Source organism: Varroa jacobsoni, unplaced genomic scaffold, assembly GCF_002532875.2.
Source record: "Varroa jacobsoni isolate VJ856 unplaced genomic scaffold, vjacob_1.0 scaffold_799, whole genome shotgun sequence".
Lineage (NCBI taxonomy): Eukaryota > Metazoa > Arthropoda > Arachnida > Mesostigmata > Varroidae > Varroa > Varroa jacobsoni.
In genome coordinates, this window is record NW_019213701.1 from 1 (window position 1) to 19,650 (window position 19,650).

Sequence of the window (19,650 nt, forward strand, 5' to 3'; positions counted from 1 at the left end):
TTTGAATAATGTAGTCAAACTAAAAGTATCATCACAGCAATGACGCCCATGATTTTCTTTTCCACTTGTATTTGAATCGATTGGGCGGTTTTGTTTTTATCTGTTGGGATGCATTCTGCCGCATCGTGTAGACAAATATTAATCGAAATGTTTGTATTCTATTCTACAAATGTTTCCTTCCGTCCGAATTATCGAAGCTATTTCCGGGTGCAGCACTCGTAGTAGTTGCGGGAAGCGGACTGTTATTATGGTTATCATTGATGTTCTATCGGTGGGCACATGTCATGGATTGGTCGCTATTTCATGAGGGAACGCGCACTAAATCCTAGCATATACTATTAGAGAAATTTGTTTTTCTCCGTCTTCCTCTCCCTTCTGACTTTGTTAGCTATATGTTCGACATGTGTACCGATCACCGATTAGATTGCCACGTTTGATACCTTTCAAGTGTTTTCACCGTAGCAATAATCATCGCGGGACACGTCGTTTCCTTATGTTTTCAAGAAGCTCGTTCATTACTTGCGAAAAAAAAAGGTGGATCTCGTCCCACGACCTTGAAACAGAAAAGAGTCACGGCATGGTCGTTCCGTTGAAAGATATCGTTCGTAGACCCACATCCTGGCCAATGATAATAGGGGTAGGTGTTATGGCATATGACGAATAGTTATGATGTGGCATTCGTTCCATTAAGTTGTTGGATTGAAGTTTAAGCAGCTGGCTTATTTTCATCTCCGTTATCGTCATATATGGGGTGCGGCTGCAGCCGGTACTTGCCTGAACGCGAAAAAAGCTTTGTTTTTTTGACGATTTTCGTTTAATCGTCTTCGCACATGCCCATCACACGCAAGCCCGGCACGTAGTGCTGGATTGGCGTACTGTTCGAGCACGCATAGAAGGTGATTGTTTCAAGGTATGCTACAAACTATACATCGGAGTTTCCAGAAGAAAGCCTGGCTAGCGGCCAGATGGGCTTCTTCCTTGGTTCGTATGTGAGTGGGATCGAAATTGAAGCAAACAGATCAAAGTAGCAATTCATAGCCGATCTATCTGAAATTGCAGGCTCAAATTCAGCTAGACTATACGGAGAGCATGGCGCGCCCCATATTTGATGTGAGGATTATTGCCGCAATATTACGACCTGTCGTAAGTAGACATTAAAGGTCTTTCAGACGATACAAGCTGTCAGCGGTAAGTGCTATACGCGAGAGCTTTAGCATACGAGGCGACTGTGATGTACGTGCTAGTGCCTGTATCGTCCTTTTGTCCAATATAGGTATTTATATATTTGCCAGTTAACGACGACGCTACGTCTGATCGTTGTAGATATTAATGTCATGGTGGCGGCAGCGGTCTTGATTATCGTCTATTCGCGATCTTTGTTTTTGATCAGGCTGCCTTCTTTGTCCTTGTCTTTGTCCTTCGATTCCTTAGGCTCTTTTGACGGAGTGACTGACCAGCCTATACACATTTTGTCGAAGCCACAGGTCACGAGGTTCACTTTAGACTTGCAGTCCTCCGGCAGCCAGGCCGTGGCGCAAACCATCCGTCGGTGACCCTATAGCAGTACAGACATAAACACGCCAACGCACACAAATGTTGTCATTTCAATTATTATTGTTTTTATTAAGGGTAGGATAATAAAAGCGGTACATGTAATTAGATAATCACATATCTATTCCTACTTTATACATGTTAGAATCTTACGTTCATAGCTGTAATGATATTAAATAATCTTAGTAAGCACCTGTTATCTAGCTATGCACACAAAGAGCTTTCAGTGCTGCCCGCACATATTACCATCCTCCGAAAAATCGGGTGCTTGTCGAAAGGTCGGTAAAAAGAAACCGCTATGACAAAGGAAATCAGTATTGCGTTTAATTCCGGCTACGGAACTTTCGGTAGCCTTTCGCTGATGAATCGACCTTTACCTGTGAAATGAAAGTATGTTGTATCCGGACAATAAGACGCAAATAGCAAGCCTTACTGTGCCTTCTATCTGGTTTACGCGAGCCTTTACTTACGATGCGGTTGTTTCGCGGCAATCTGGCTAGTCTTTGGCCGTTGAGGTCGTAGAGTCGAACGTGCCGATTGTCGTGAGGAATGGCGATCACGTTCGAGGATGACAATGAGAGTCGATTAACGGGCGAATCGAGACGTACCGCACTCAATGGACTTCGCATATTGCGGAGCTCCCACACCTGCTTTTCATCACCAGCACGATAAATCATTTGTTCCGTCGTGAGGGCATCGTGCATTATTACTTTCTATCATAGGAGAGGTTGTATGCATGGAAATTTTTAGCAACAGAGCGTCACTCAACTAAAGTGTCGCTTTTGAGAGAGCAACTATTTGAAAGTTTCCAGAAGGCAACTGTTTTGCGGAGGACATCAGTGATACGGAACGCTAGTATCGAGCAAGTACACAAACCTTTACTGTGCGGTCGTCGCTGCCTGAGACAACTCGATCACCTGCCGCCGTGAAAGCGACTGAACTTACAGACCTAAAATGGCGGACGCGTCAAGTAACATTAGTATCCTGTTTATTGATGTCTCTAAGCGTAGGAAACAACTAGATACTGCCTCAGCCTTATTAAATTTTTTTTTACTTTTGTACGACTTTTATTAGGCATATATACGCCACGCTAAGCTTTCTTGTGTGCTTTGTCTTGAGCTTATCTTTCCTTTGAGAGCCTATTGCCGATATACGTGTGACAAGTAGAAAATAGATAGGCCATAAGGTAAACGCCTTCTCACAGGTCACATCACTCACTCTGTATGTCCTTGGAAGACCGAAACCGAATGGATGGCCTCTCGAAAGTCCCATAAGCGGAAAGTCGTGTCCTTAGATGAGGTGACCACAAGTCGTTGTGACGGATGGGCAGCAAGATTGGTAAGTTCGAGATCGTGACCTATTAACTGTGTCACTAATTCACCTGTATTTACGTCGTAGACATTCGCTATGCGATCCCACGAGGCGGTGATAACCTGGCCAGCCAATGCATTGCGACAGCGATAACATAGAATCAACGAGTAAATAGGGACGGATCTCTATTGTGAAAGACATAACTAAAAATGTGTACATTTAGACAACTTTCTTCCTCTGACTTCTGTCTTGAAACATTTCCTGCAACTAAAAGCCCATGATTGCCGTAGGAGAACGCAGTTCGACTTTCTGAGCTACTAGGCGTATCACTCTACGAGACAAAGCACCTCGGATAGCTCGATGTTGCTTGCTTATCACTATCTTTATGCTTTGAGTGATCGCTACGTTAGAACTGATATCGATTGATAACGAAACCGACTGGAAAATGAACATTTATTTTTTCTTGTAACAAACTAGATATTGTCACCTTGGGACCATGTCGCCAAGGTGACTATATCTAGTTTGTTAACCGACTGGTTAGATAGAACAACCCACCTGATCACTGTTTATAAGCCAGTCTGCAGCTACGACAGCTCCTTGATGACCAGTCAACTGTAAAACTGGCACACGGAGCACAGATGCCTCGGCGAGACCCGCATCGTTTTCGTCCCGCTCACCGCTATCGACCTCGTCCTCTGATGACTGCCCCTTCTAAAAGCGGCACCAACAGTAACATATATGTATATATATATGAGAGGCATTCACTTACAGAACCGAGAAATGATATCTACTACTTAAATAGTAGCGAAGGAAGGGCAGCGGATACTTCGCTGTTGCCGAACAAAAACCATCACTGAAGTTAATCATTGGGATGAACCGGCCTGAAAGCGTATATCTGTTTTAGTTGCTCCTTGTTGCTCTCCGCGCACTTGCCCCCTTATAGTGTTCACGTCAACCTGTTATTTATGTGAGATAGGAAAAGACAGATGTAGAGATACTTCTAAGTAGAATATTTGCGTCGCTCTTTAACCGAAGCGATAACACATCATTGCCACCACTATTATATAAAATACAACTGACGTGAACCTTAGGCGACCTTTTTCCCATTGGATAGTGCTGAACGCTTTGTCTGTATACAGTTGCCCTCGTCTTTTTTTAGCCTTTTCTCAGATTTTCCCGCGTATGCAAATTTGTGGAATTGTTATTTCTAGATTTCTGGGCAGATCTGTGCTTCCCATTATCAAAAGCTACTTTTCCTTTCCCCGTGTAACTCGTCACCGCTGTATCCTCTACCAAAGCTTGTTAACGCCCATTAGAAACCAGAGGCCGAGACGAGTTTTCTAAATCTCACGGATGAGGCTAGCGCCTGCCTCCCTGCTTGACATAATTTGCTCGTATGTCGAGTCTCCTAATGGTGACCTTCACTATTTTTTTGTTTTTTCTCCTTTATTTTCTTCTCGTTGTTTTCTTTTGCTGCGATCTTTTCAGTTGTCAATCAGCGGCTGATAACGCGGAAGATTGGGGCACAGCACAGCGCTAGGGAAAATGGCATAAAAAGGGGCCAAAACGGCCGCATATCTGTCACCTATGCTTTGCCCGCGTGTGGTACTGCCATTAACTTACATCATTTAGACAGACAATAACAGAAAGAAGCAATAGAAAGACGTGGTAGACCTTACTCTTAATTCTCTTCATTGAATCGCTTTGCCTGAATGACTCACTCTTACACAGGTACGGCAGCAGCAGTAATAATATACCAATCCATTCGCATCCTGGTCATACCCGGACATTGCGTCCAATAAGCCTCCATTTTTTCACCACCAAGGGCTACATACCGACTCCATAACTCGAGCGAGCCTTCCGCAGTGCTTCCTCTCATACGTCCCTGCGCCCGCTTATTCAGACGGCCCCGTCCATTCAAATCTTTCTCAAAACTCCGCCTTCATTTCTACCGGACTCGTTCCCTAGTTCCTGAAACAAACTCCGCAGCCGAAATGGTGCAGAAGAGAATTGCGAGTGACTAGCATTCGGTGACCGATCGCCGAACCGATGGAAATGGAAACACTTGCACTATACTACCCTTCTCCTCTGACCGTATGCTTAAAGGCCTTCCAGAAGGCCGGATTACGGTAGGCTTCGTCGAACATGAACTGCTTCCCATGCTCCCGGATACTTCTGGTCGCCAAGAACGGAGAGGACTATAAAACTGCCGAATGCATCCGAGCAGACGGCGAAAGACAAACGAACCGAAGCAGAAAACGAAGTAGAGGTCGAAGGAAAATACAGAAACCTTATAAATTCTGCTGCTATAGCTACTTCCTAGTGGTCCGCTAGCAAGATATAAGTTGTATGCTCCTCTTCTTACCGTATGCCCCCCAACTAGCCAGTAGGGGGTATTGTAATCGTTCAACAACAAGAAACGGTAATTTGCCTTATATATCATGTTTCCAGTCGCTCAAACGTTATGATAAATGTTTACGCATGAGTGAAGTGAAGCATAGCAATAAAAACGCAGTGTAATGTAACAGGGATAAAGCTCAACGGTCACACGAGCATACCATAGGACACAGGACAGAGCATAGGTAGCTATGAGAATGAATTCAATAACAGACGTAGCCATTAACGGGCACACCTATTATTATAGGTGCGTCTGTTGATCGTAACTGTTGCACAAAGGAAACTACATTCTGAATATCCATATGAATACATAAATAGTCTATATTAGAACCGAAAGGAATCTCTATTCATGCTGGAATATTAAAATTAGGCTCTGTTAAAAGCAGAAAAATCGTACCTCTATTCCTCGAATAACTACATAAGGTTAGTGAATTGAAGCATCCAATTGAACCATCAAAAAAGGACACGTTTTGCAATGATTATGTGCACCAAGCTATTCATTAGGTAAATACATCGTATGTCTGAGCCACTCTAGAGATATAACGTACAAAGATAACTCTCTATAGATTTCAACAGAACAAATCGAACACCATATATATATATATATACGTTATAGTTTTATTGAGTTGTTGTTTACAAAAACAAACACTTATATAAGCTAGATATATGGTTTTTGTGGCTGAAAAAGACGTAAGAAATTTTTCTTACAACAGAGTTTGATAACATGGGACAACAGAAAGTGACGGAGAAGCTACTGTTGCGTCTTTTATGACAGAAAGCTACCCTGTGCCAAGATGGTCGAGGGGTACAGGGATGGAGGTTTAGTGGCTGCGAGGCCCAGCGCGCACGCTGTGCGGCTTTTCTTGTAGTAGTAAATCTCTCCAAGGAGACTTTAGTGCCGGAAATTGGCCAAAGACCAATAACGTACAGGTAGGCGAGCAGCATCGGTTAGCTCTAGAAAGTTAAGATCAACTAGTCTCTTTTTTTTTTTGATTTGAGTTGGTCGGGACGACGCCTGAGTAGATGTACGTCGATCTAAGTTTTTAGTCGACAGACTTCTTTCAGGTACAGACATCACCAACCTAGAAGAACATAACACATATGTCAGATCTTATGTTGGACGGATTAGTAGATTTTTGGTAGGTGAGGAAGAGGTGGCCATCGAAACGAGCTCAGTTAACGATGGCGGACGTTGGCTTCATCGGAAGCGGCTGACTTCTACAACGGCTGTGGTCAATGAATCGTTAACCATATAGGGTCCAATTTGCAACATGTCACGAGCCTTGATGCATAACCACTAACCCTTAGTCATCGACTTATTATATTTTGGATAACGTTGTTACAGAACGGCCCGAAGCAACGGTAGTCGTAGTTCGTTTGTCAGGACCTCTCCTCCGTAGCAATTGTTCAGCAACGAAAAATGTGTTTTTGTAATGGTATTAGCAGTCGCCTTCTTCTAGCTACTGATAGATCAGTGGCTAGAAGAAGATAACAACAGATCCCTGTTTAATCCCAGACCTGAACTGTTCCCGACATTTAATTGAGATTATGAATGGCGGTAGACAGACAAATATCTAATAGTAAACGGTGGCTCGTGCCATGACAAATCGATCTGAGGTGAGCTTTCCTAGTCTTGCACCTAGCAGCCAGCATGAAAAAGAAAATATCCACCAAGTGGAATATGTAATTGCTCGAAACAAATGTCATCTCTTGGTAATATATTACTTGGCTGTTCTGTTAGCGTTACTAGAGGTCATACTTAGTACTATTTATTAATACTTTATATAAAATTATATTTATTTATAATTCATACCGGTTGCAGTTCGAAGACGGCGACGCTGGCGAGCGGATTCGTCCGCCAGATGTGAACTGTTTTATCACCGGATGCCGTAAGCATCAGCTGCTGCGAAGGGTGAAATCGCACTGAGTTAACGCTACCGGAATGGCCTGAATACTGCAGGACGCACACACCGGACTCTGCGTCCCACAAGCGCGCCGTGTGGTCTATAATTGATGACAATGGTTGAAAAAGAGAAACAACAAAGCTAGGACAGATCCTCAGGCGTTTTAGGGTAAAGGGTTGATCCTAGAAGTATCTTTCATAACATCTAACGCTCACACTCGTCTTTGACGGCCTTTGCCGCTTCACTGCTACAATTATAAGTGTATCATATAGGATACTGGAGCAAAGGTGAGCTAGTACGTTAAATGAGATCGTCGCTTATATATAGGAGCAGCTGGAATCACATGGGACAAAGACTATGTGTAACATCCTATTATTTCTACCAAATTGATTCAAATTTTCAGTATTTTTTCAGATGCACATCAGTCAGAAACTTAGTCCAACACGCACGGTCCCATTTTTAATTAATAATCTGAAATTTAAAAAAATTGGGCTATACGAAACAGCGAACGATAACGAAGCAAAATAACTACCTTGATTTTGTACGTTTTTTTTTACTCGACTCAAAGCTGCATTTTCAGAGAAGAATGCTGGGTAGAAGTTGATTATTCTGTGAGATTTTTTAGCCCTGTGTTTGTATTTCGTGAGTAAGCGATGCTAATTTTATAGCAAGATCAAAAACGAAACAATATTGAATTCAACTTAATAGGAAGGCGTCTGTAAGTAACTTAAGCAACGTTGTTTCGCATTGGCTGTTGTTAAAAACGTGTGACTTAACACATCATTGCACAGTACAATATTGTCGGTGCCATATGTACCATATTGCGGGACACTAGCCGCATCATGAATAAGAAGTAACCATAAAGATCTACTATGAAGTACGCCAGTTTTACAGACGTCAGTGCGTCCGCTTCATACTGCGTAATGGAACTTCATATAGATCCTAATCTTTGCCTTACCTAGCTTGATTATAAAACATCGTTTCCTGAGAAAAAGGTTTTTTTTGCTAGCCTTATTGGCCATACGGGGCAACGATATAGGTGCTCTCAAAGGACATTTCGTCAAAACGTTTTTCTCACTTCGGTCACATAATAGGAAAATATTTGTCTGTTGTTGATCGCTTGCTTTCAACGGTGTTGTTAGACAAATGTTGACGCATGTAGCCCGTACCCTTTCTCGTCTATAACTGATCTGTCTTTTTGCTACTTCTACGGTATAACTGAATATTGGCCCATTGCAGATATTGGTATAGCTATGTTATGTTCTAGGCCAGTGTATTTGTAGACTGCCTTTAGCCTAATCTGAAGGTGTAATAGGTTTGTAAATTGACATGTTGTATTTTGAACGTGCAGGCAGCTAGTACAAGACAAACTCAAGCAAAAACGTTAATTGGGAAAATTCCACATCCTCCATTTTCCACTGCCCTTCTCGAGGCGTGTTATTAAAAGAAAGAAAATATCATCTTTTGATCATATGAAACCTACTTTTCGGTAAAGGGCCTTAAAGAGCAAAAATTTATCAGAAAAAAATTCCAAATCGGCGAAGAGAACAGATACGGCGACTCATTGAGCGATTATAGGAAGCGGCCCCTCTCACCGTCTGAGACATCCTTAAACGTAATATTCTTTAAAAGACGATTGCTTCCATTTACAAAATCCAGTTTTCCTGTTTGGATATTGTGGCTCATAGAATTGAAATGAAGGCCACGATTTCAAAGAATCAGAATTTCCGTACTCAGTAGGAGACCGTTAGAAATACCATCAATGAACATTGTGAATTATTTAGCATTAGAGCTTAGGTTCGCAAACCGAAACCGCTAACGAAGCTCGAACCGTCTCAAGATATGTTTTCTAAACAATGTAATGCTCGCATGTTCCATATAGTTTCAAAGTAATGATGCTACGTTGATTATTAGTGGTCTCTTCCGCGCCACTCACATGCAAGCACAACGTCGCAAACGATGTCGAGAAGCAATTATCGTTTTACAACGATAAGGTACTTTTTGATTTTTTGTTTTTATCATTCAGAAACAGATCCTTGGTGAAAGCTCTCACGGCCGGTAGCGTTTGCCTCTGTCTGTACGCTTACGCGTTAACAAGCAGAACTAGGTTCGTGGCTTACCAGCCAGGTCGAAAGCTCGAAACGCTTTGCATAGAAGGGGCACAATGACAACGACCATAACATAGAAGACCGGCCAGCAACGACGGACGGCGCACACTGATTAAATCAACATGTGCGAGCATTTCAGTAGGTAGTACGTGGCACAGAGATGAAAATAGAACGTATCAAGCCAAGGAACTACTATGAACCAAGCCGCTTTGTCCGGTGATGGTTTTATGTAAATAATACCTGTCGGTACAAAGCGTCGCACCCCTTCCAACTGCGGGGAAACTACGCTCAGTGGCAAAGAACAGTGTCACTAAAACCGTATGTAAGGCCTCGCGGTTCGTTCCGCATACTCGTCAAATTATGCTCTATCTTCGTTCTTTTTATAAGGGCTGTTTTTCTTCAATCTGTAACTAGTTCCAAGAAAAAGCAGAAGTCTCTACAAGTTGAATCACGTTGGAGTATTATAATGAATCTTTGATGTTCTGCATATTATATATATATATATATATCTAACCTGTGCGTATATATACAGACGAATCAATAAAAAAAAAAAGGTACTATAACCGTATTTCGGTAGCTTAGAGTTATGTACATAATCTACGTAAATGTATACACGTAGATTAAGCTACTTTTTACAGCTGATGAATGTTTCACACCTGTTTAAATTTACCGAAAAAGCGAGTAAGTGCACACTTTTTAGCTCACCTGGTGCTATATATGCTATAGCACTATATACATATATATATATATATATATATAGGCAAAACTTCAGAAGAATCCATTAACACCACAGCAACTAAATATTGAAGACCTTTTTTCGTATAGCGACCATACGGCATGAATTTGCTTATCTTGTTTTCCTTAAAGTTGTGCCTTACACAAAGGAATCAAGGAACCACAATAACGTCAAGATTACGCAAGTTGATTGTTTTTTTTTTCTTAATTAAAATCATGTTTTAACCCACAGGGCCTTGAACTGAACGAAAAGCTTTCGTGCTTTTTATTTTCTGAATAAAAAATACTGTTTTTTATTTCTGTGACAACAAATGATAGTATTTTGTATTCTCCTGTCATTGTGCAGAATTTTTTCATCGAATGATATATGCCGTTTTGTTATAATATAGCAGGTTTCGTCTTAAAATAGCTTTCTAATTATGTCTTGGATTCTCGATCCTTGTCGAAGGTAAGACGTGAAGACGTGGAAAAGGTGAAAAGCCGTCGGCGCAGGATTTGAAGAGCATGAAGAAGGGTGTAAGAAGACCTTCTGTGCCAAGTCCAGAAGGACAGCTTTGACGACATTTTTCCTACATAGTCCCACCAAACGGAAAGCATAAACTTTTTTGGATGAAAACCTACTTGACCCCACGACTTTGGCTTTTTTCCTGGAGCCAATCATTTCCATCTATAATTTAGGTAGACGTATAGAGGCTATGTCTCATCGCCAACGACAATTCGATGCAAAGATCGTAACCGCGTGATGCTCAATACCAAACCAGATGTTGAGATGTAGCGTAAAGCTGTAACTCCTTGCTGGTAGAGGGTTCATGAGGTGCCTAATATCCAAGTTTTTGTATAAACCCGGAGGCATGAAACGGCTAATCATGCTCGTATGGCTGCAGTCCATGTTTTAGGCCAATTTACAAGTTGTCTAGCTATTGTCTTCCTTTCGATGGTTGGCTTCAAATTCAGACGGTTAGCCAAAGCGGGAAGTTTCAAATACCGTTGTCGAACTCGGTAAGCCACTCTCTCTTAAATAGTCTTTCTAGCGACAGCATTGCTACCCTCTATCCAAGGCAAATGTTCTGGGCTGGTTTGGCAGTGTTTTGAGCTCGATGAACTGAATAATACATAAGATGTTGAAAGTTCCTTTTTTTCTACATCGAACATCAATACTTTACAGTACAGTACCGTTATATAACGTTGATAAAGCAGAAAAAACCGTATATCATAAGTAAGGGTAAATGGTTTTCAAGTGTCGGAACTTTCTAACTTAATACTCTTCGTCTTCCGGTAATGAACAAACAGTCCAATAGGCTTACTTGACTCGTGCACTTAATTAAAGGAGCATTCTAAAGCCACGAACGTTGGTTTTTTTAGCGATGCATCAACGATACTTCGGCGGCGATCAAGTGGCAATATACATACCGAAAAAGCAGTTTGAAAATTTTTAAGTTTCTTTCCGGATATCCAAAACTGGAAGCGCATATTAATGCAAAAAAGACTAAGGTATTCACATATGTCGATATCTTCGTCATTCTAAACAACTTCCATTTGTACGGACACTGGTTGTACCCTACCTACGCGTTCATGGATAGTCCTGCCCGTAGACCATGGCCTATAGATACACAGCAATCTGTCGTTGGAAAACGTATTGATGTGACCTTCAGTTCTTTACAAAGTTCTTTCAACACGTAACAGTTCGAGCGGCGAATGAGTAACAAGTATGCAACGAGTGTGTGAGCGTAAATAGGAACACTGTTTCAGCTTGGGATTAATACAAATCCGAAGTAGAAAAAGGCCGAACACGGAACGATTCGAACATTGCCGGTCTTTGGCTAGATTTCAATATTCGAATTCTACATCGAAGCCCTCTCCTCCCTGAAGTCCTTCACAGAAACATAGGACCGAGACATACTTTAGATTTGCAAAATAGTTCGCATGGTACTATATTTGCTTTTATTGCCACTCCTACCGCTGTTGCGAATGCCTGCGCTCTGCGATCGGTCCCTGCGGTGGTTTTTTTTTTTTATATTTGGGATGAAAGAATTCTGAGAATGGTTGAATTAGACGCTCCGCTCTAAAGATACCTCTATTTCTTTTCGAATTACGCTTAAATGTAACTTTTGTTCTACTTCTATATATCTTTTTTTCTTCTATTTCTATATATCTGTATATACCTGATATACTCAATATTTCACAGTGGCACTGAATGTGGTCGTTGCCCTGAATTGCGACTGCCAAGTGCAAAATCGTCAGGGCGTCGACAATGCGGAAAAAATCAGGCTTTTTATTTTATTTTTGGAGAGTTCACTTATAAGGACCTTTTGAACAACTCAAGGAATTGGAATCATTCGATCATCTCAGCATAAATGTCCTAATGAGAGATAGCAGAAAATGAAATTGAGCTGCCAACCAAAATGTTACAATAACTAAGAAACGTTCAAGTAAGTTATCTAGCTATTCACTGCCGTTTGCTTACTATGTTTACAAAACTATAGAATGATTTTACATAATCGACATTAGACTACATGGGGGCTATCGCGGTGGAGCAAGTTTTAGTTCGAACCCTGAAAGAGTCAAGTGTAAACAAGCATACCAGCACTGGCTGTTGCGACAACAGGCACGGTTGAATTAGGTGGTGCGCTGACCTCCCAAACCCCATCCCGATGGCCTGAATAGCACGCAATAGGGGCGCATGTCAGCGCGGACGTCTTGAAAGAGGACACGATCCGGGATGTAGAAGCTTTCAGCTTGTACGTTGTCTTGATCTTCTGGCTTAGGTGAGATCCGCCTCCTGAATAAGACCGAACAACGATAGGTAGGAACGAGAACAGACATATGTTGTATTAGAATCAGATTAGCTAATCGTAAGAAAAACGTGACATCTGCATACGTACTGTTACCGGACGACACATAAAAAAGTGACGCAATAACGATGAGTTACATTCACGAGATAGACAGCATGTACAATAGCGACTAACTGAATCAATAGATCTACAGAGTTAGCTTGCTACAGCCGCTCCCTCCAAGGTTACGTCGCGGGCTGCGCGTTACATCAAGCCAAACCCCCATCTGGCTATCATTTTTCTGTTTGGAATTAAAGTTGCCGCCGATTCATGAATGTGAGTCCAACGTTTACCAATATTCATCATCTACGCTTATTAGACTTTCAAAATACTCACTTCGGACATCATATCGAAACTTTCAAAGCTATGCTGCGTTCAATTTCTTTACGTTTTCCATACTTAAAGCCGAACTATAGTTTTACACGAGATAGCTATTAAACAGTATGTAGCAATCGTAGATTCGATGAAAATCTAGTCTATCGATGATGAATATTGACCACTTCGATGTTTAATAGGTTAGGCTTAAATGTTTCCTTTACTTAATACAGTTGGTCATTTTAATTCTAGATCTAACCTAGCGGAATACCATAACAAAAGAAGCCAAATACTATTCATTATGCTATCGTTTCGTTGGGACTAGGTGACCCGAGCAATGTTTCTCGATGCAAAGTCGTGATCATTAATTGCACAGACATTGAAAACCTCAAACAATTTTGTTGCCTCTAGACTGGTAGGCCTCTCAGCTAGAAAGGTCCACTAGCTAGCCTAATGATATCCTATTATTAATCATGAATCGACAGTTAATCTCAAGCGAATTCTTTACGATTTTCATTATTTTATTGAAAATCTGTGTTTATCTGTATAACTGTATAACGTTACGATTTTATCTCGTCCCTTCCGGCTAACGAAAAGCATAATTTTTCTTTTGCTATTGTTTGAAGAGGCGTCCAGTAGACTACAAGACTAAAATATAGTGCAGATTACCAACGGCAAGCAGTTGCAATCGGCTAAGGTACAAAATCAGATTGTGGCTCATATCGCCGCCAGTGTGATAATATCCGTGTCACGTAACAAATTAGTTAAGAAAAACAATGGAGTTCCCTAATTATACACATCGCGAGTGTATATCCCTGTGTCCAACCAGATAATCAGTTTATAAATTTTGCTTTTAGTATGGCTGAAAGCCAAAGCTTACAAAATTTACGAGGCTTCACAGGAAATCACAATCAGTAACTGTTTTTCCTGACCAGCATTGAGGAAATAAGTTGCTTTACCGTTGTTTAAGTATTTTCATAAAGTACGTTTAACGTAAGTTAAGGATGATGTTAAGGACGAATCCGTATGCCTCGCTCTATGTAACATGGAACTACAATATTATACTTCGAATTATAATATTTTGAAGGATGGCCTTATTCTAATGTGATTGATTCTCCTAAGAGGGTGACTACTAATTACATCCGCTTGCCTGCTATTTTATACTGTGGGTGCATCGTGTAGTCGATGTACGACAGGTAGCCAGAACGAGCCTCGGTAAACTAACGCGATATCATTCGGGAAACGCTGGCATTCAAGAAATTCAACGCCAAGACATATAAGTGGGCTCCTCCTTAAGGCCCACCGTTAACCTAACAACCTGCTTCAACTAAACAATAAGCCTTGTAAAAAGGAAGACTTAACAAAAGACTATGCACATACTGAAAGTCTTTTTGACGAGCATTTCATATAGAAACTTGTCCTTCTACGCACTAAAATGAAACTTCATACAACGCTTGTTGCTTTCACTAACTTGACCGTCTATATTAACTTCCACTATTGATAGTTTCCATTACAGATCCAAGACGATGTGTTGTTGTTTCACTGAGAAACCCGTATCCCAAGAAAGAAAATAGCCCACTGTATACCGTCGTATCTATATACGCGTAATTCATGTTTCTAGCTGCTTGTTCAGGCACGGTTATCCACCCGTATCGTTTACGCTATTCGCGTCTTGCAGTTTTATAGTTCAAGCTATATCTATCACTAGAAGGAAGTTACGCGAAGTGTCTGGCATTTGGCCAATGCCACGATCCTTTTTCGTAAGCTAAGTCACAGCGGATATATGACAGCCACCGACTGTAACCATTATTCCTAGCCCTCGGCCCAACTGGTTTCAAGTACGACCCAATACAAGTGAGAAAGTAGTGGCTTCTTTTCGTTCCGTATGCCTTTTTACTCCTATATCTAGGTCCTATTACACATATGAGCTCTGAGAACGTTCAACACAGAATGTCCTCATAATCATCCGTGAGCAGCCGAGGTCAAGCGCGGCACGCGCACATTAAAATGTCGCGGAGCTTGTGAGGTAGTGAGTGTTGAAAAGACACGTTTTGAAAAATGTTACGTGAAACTAAATCGAACTATCTGTGACCCTATTAGGAATGTTCGGGCGGCTCGAACTACGATTAGCAATCATTGTCGGACTTTAATCAACTCCAAGTAACAGTGATGAAAAAAGTTGACATGGTGTTTAATCCCTTCCGTTGATTTCCGTTGGGTTTAGCAAAATTCGGGTCAGAAGAAAATTCTGGTAACCTGAAGGCAAGGTGTGCCGCTAGCTGTACATCCCGAACACTTTGTCTCAGTGCCCTAAGCCCCTGGGACCCTCTGTTGTGAATCCATAACACGTAACAAAAGCTCTATTGACAACGCAAGGTAGAACTTATATTTTCGGTGACAAGCTCAGTAGCTTAAACAGCGAAAGCTTTCAAGTGTATTTTTTTTATATCTATGTGGTTTTTCTATGTCGATAATCGATGCACACACATCTCGATGTAGAACATGTAGGACCACTTTATAAAAGTTAGTCGTCACTTGTTATTCTTCGTCTAAAAAATAATCTTCCAATGACATACCCAACCCGTCCGTCAACCCAGAGGAGCTTCGCCCATAATTGGGTTCACTTTGCCCTGTACAGCCGGCCGATTTAAATTGGTGAGATTTTGGCATGCTATCCTTTATTTCATTCTATTTTATGCTATCCTTGCTAGGCGCGTCCTAATCAATACCATAAGCTGGTGAAATCGACGACCATCGGCCATCGGCGGAGTTTCCGGCGGAAGAAATTCCATACGCTGATATGGAAAATACATAATAGAGATTAAACTGAAAAGGCAAAAAGCTCGAAGTAACTGCAAAAGGTAGTTTCCATTAATCCCGGAATGTTTGTGCAGTTGTAAAGGGCTGTACCGACGAGAGTTCCCAAAGAATTACTAGCGTTATTTCACACATCATTCACTAAAATTAACTGTAAACTTAGAAAACTTATGGTTTGCGAGTGGTGCAAAGAGTTGGAGGATAGATCACCATTAAAGCGAGTTGCAGTTTCATCGAGCGAACGCGTAAATGAAGGAGGCTTCTGTCATTACATAAAAAAAATGTATAATCTAAGTCTCAGTTCTCATTTACAGTAGATATGTATGCTCATGAAGAAGCGACATCACTTAACAGAGATCGACACTTCGTTGGCACGTACATGGTGAACGCTGAAAATCGTTGCCTCATTTCTTTATACGTAACCTTCAAGCCTATAGAGCCACGAAGTATGATAATCCGATCAGTATTGGCTGGAAATACACGCTGATTTAGACTACGAACATTGACATATGCCACCACACATGCTCGAGATAATTTTTCCGTTGGCCGCATTTATCGTTTAACGCGTCTACTGATACGTGGTTTGTTAAAGATCCGCTAGTCGTATCAATGAACAGTTTTATGGCACTCAGGCGGTATCCTTTTTCCATTCATAAACAAGCAAGTTGTGCTCGAATGAGAAATTATGCGTCACTGGAAGGAAAGGAATAATGGCGAACAGAAGTCAAGGGACGTCCTTTTTGTAGAACCTTATAGGAACAGGGTCGCTAAACAAAGCCAAGAAAAGAACCCTTTTAAGTCAGTCTACTACGCCATCTTACCTACCCCAAAAGTAGCTAGCATTTATTTTCTTACGTGCCCCTTCTGCGCCTCCCCCCCCCCCGCCCCTTTATTTCCAGTCTGCACCTCAGTTTATGTTCGAATGTGTAGGCGAATAGGACAATAATGGTTGTCTTAATTAATAACATCAGGGTGTTTCTGCTACGCTGGAGGCCCGTGCCGACCGCCAGCAATTTGCCACCAGCCTGAGTGCTGCCTGCTTTGATACAAAGAATCTTTTGTCATGGGTTGCGAGAAAACATTCGCATTTTCATCCACTGAGCCAAACACCTCTACCAGTAGGGACGGTGAGACAAGACGGATTTAAGGTTAAGTCAATAACGGCGGTTTCGAAGCCGAGAAGAATCAACAGCAACAGCAAAACTAACAATGGCACAAGGCAGCACAACAATCCGCACTTGCTAGAATAGGTAAATAGCTATCTGGGTAGTCCTTCGTCCTGGTGCGCTGTTTCTATTGGGAATGTATCATAGCTTCCGTACGATGGATGCATTTATTAGCAGTATGTTTACGATAACGAATGGTAACGAACGCCAACGAAACGAGGCGTGCAGGTTGTAGCAGTCGTCCATACGAAGGCAAGATAAAAGCAGAAAAAGATTAATGTTACGTTTGTCCTATCAGCTACGTTTCGCTATCCAGTAGCGGCAATGATGTTGGTTAAACCTTCCACTGATACAGCCACTATTTTGCAGACGACTTCCTCACCCTTCCCTCAGGGGGTTCATCCCAGACCGGGATCCACAGCCCCTCGTTGCCCCGTCGACCGGCTGCATGCTCACCTACGGCCCGCTGTAACTTTAGTGAATAGTTGGTCAGAATCAACCAGGCGAAACTTACAGAGCGGTCCTTTCCTGGCGATGTTCTGTGTTATGGCGCAATCCACAGCTAGTTTCACCAAATAACCACAGCTGCACCTACTGCCGAAACCCCTAAGACATTAACCACAGACCGACGCCGTGTATTACGTCGCAGAAACAACCAGGATACTCTGGTTTTCCATAGCTAGGCGAGGGCAAACAGTGCCGTCGCAAACGCCGCTTTTACCACCGCCGTCGCCGCCGGATTAGCCAACCATTTATAGTAACTAAACTTCTAATATACAGAAAGGTCGGGGTCGTCGCGCCTTCTTCAATGACAAGAGTCAGGTACATAGGACACGACAAGCTACGATAACGACAACTGCTGCTACTGCCACCAGAATCGATATCTTCCACTTTCGCCGCTGGCGTTTACGTCAGATTGGGGTTTAACTACAGATATTTTGCTCCTGTTCGACCAGCCAAGAAGACCATAACAGGCCGACTACGATGAACCAGTGAAGCTGTAGTCGATAACAAGTCCCTAATCTTATCACTGGGAGCTGACCAGTGATTATGAGATTAACTGTATAAGAGGTCTTTACCTAATCTGGACAAAGGTGGAAGACTTCATGATGCACAACAAGAACGAACCGCTATTTGTGTGTTTATAATAGCTGATGCGGTGCAAAGGTGCATCTTTGCTGAAGGTTAACAAAGGCGGAACAGGCAGATCAAGTAGACCCTTTTGAAGTACTGCAATTTTATAAATACTTGATACAGGGCAACCTAACCTGTTAAAGGCAGCATATTTCATTGTAATCCACGCTGGCACTACTCATTATCACATGAGATATATTTAATCATATCCACTGAGGTCCAGCCAAACTCAATTAAAAGAACTAGATATCTTCTAAAGTAGATACTGTCTTCAAAGCAAAGGCTTCATTAACATTAGACACATCGATGCTTAACTCGGCGTTTTCAGTCTTGCAATTGTGTGTAAATGCAACTATACAATGCCTGGAGTAAACTAAATGCAAAACAAGATAAATATTTGAACAATGTTGTTTTTTTTTTGCTTTAAACAGAGCTTCTTAGTAACTACGAGAGATTGCCATATCACAGTTAACATGAAATAAACAATATAAGTGCTGCTTGTAATACAGGAATGGTGAGGCTCATTAATAGCATTTTCACTTCATATATTAAACAGTTATGAAGAAGATGTTGTTTAATGCCTTTATTTATCTTCTCCTATCGCTAACCATATTGCAAGGCCTGCCGCAGGGTAAACTTTTAATCAACCGGACGTTTGCGGTCCTATTGCTAATTTGATGAATATATGTATAATTTTTTGTTATTTTCAATATTAATCCAAGCATACGCTGGCACATTGGTTTCTTCGTTTGTGCTGAGTTCAGTGCGCTGCTACAAAGTATATCGAACAGAGAATATGGCTATGGAATTACAAGATCTGCAATCCCAGAAAAGTAAAACTTTTCTTTTTTATATTCCTTAACCCTGCTCACCCTGCCCTGTCCTAAATATGACCTATCTAAAAAAAAAGCAACTTACTCGATGCGAACTTGGCAGAATTGTTAGCTGATGCCCTTTTTGGCATTCGTTGTACAATTGTCCTATTAATAAGTAAACGTTTTCCAAAATTTCCGCAAACATTGAACGCAGTTTCCGGTCTAACATCATTTCTATGTTTTTCCATTAGGAACAAGTCGAGGATATCGCGCGGGAGATCATTTTCAACCTAAGGTACAGCACAAGAGCTTAGAATGTATACAGAAAATGGAATACATTTAGAACTCACCTTGCTTGGTTTTGCTATTGCTGCTGCCTTTTGTTGACTGGGTCTGGCCATCAACGGTTTCGACGGAGTCCTGGGCAAGTTGCTGTAACGACCGCAGATGACGATCTGCACTACTTGCCGGCCCTGATAAAGGACCTCCACGTTCCATCAACAGCTGCTCGCTTAACATTTCTACCTTGTCTCGTACTATAACGCAGAGATAAGCCCACAGCCCAC

The 19,650-nt window shown here is 41.7% G+C and overlaps 1 protein-coding gene across 2 annotated transcripts in view; it reads right to left on the reverse strand.

Annotated features, from left to right (window-relative positions):
• Positions 1–13: 13 nt before the first annotated feature.
• The window catches only part of Wdr37 (WD repeat domain 37), a 78,316-nt gene continuing 58,679 nt past the window's right edge, over positions 14–19,650 (reverse strand). For both annotated transcript variants that reach the window (XM_022839416.2, XM_022839415.2), the window contains exons 4-11: positions 19,435–19,620; positions 12,588–12,785; positions 7,073–7,263; positions 3,418–3,573; positions 2,770–2,984; positions 2,428–2,500; positions 2,022–2,198; positions 14–1,555 (exon numbers count right to left, since the gene is read on the reverse strand). In XM_022839416.2, coding sequence (XP_022695151.1) covers positions 1,364–1,555; positions 2,022–2,198; positions 2,428–2,500; positions 2,770–2,984; positions 3,418–3,573; positions 7,073–7,263; positions 12,588–12,785; positions 19,435–19,620 — 1,388 coding nt within the window. In that variant the 3' untranslated portion in view covers positions 14–1,363. The remainder of the gene's footprint in view (positions 1,556–2,021; positions 2,199–2,427; positions 2,501–2,769; positions 2,985–3,417; positions 3,574–7,072; positions 7,264–12,587; positions 12,786–19,434; positions 19,621–19,650) is intronic.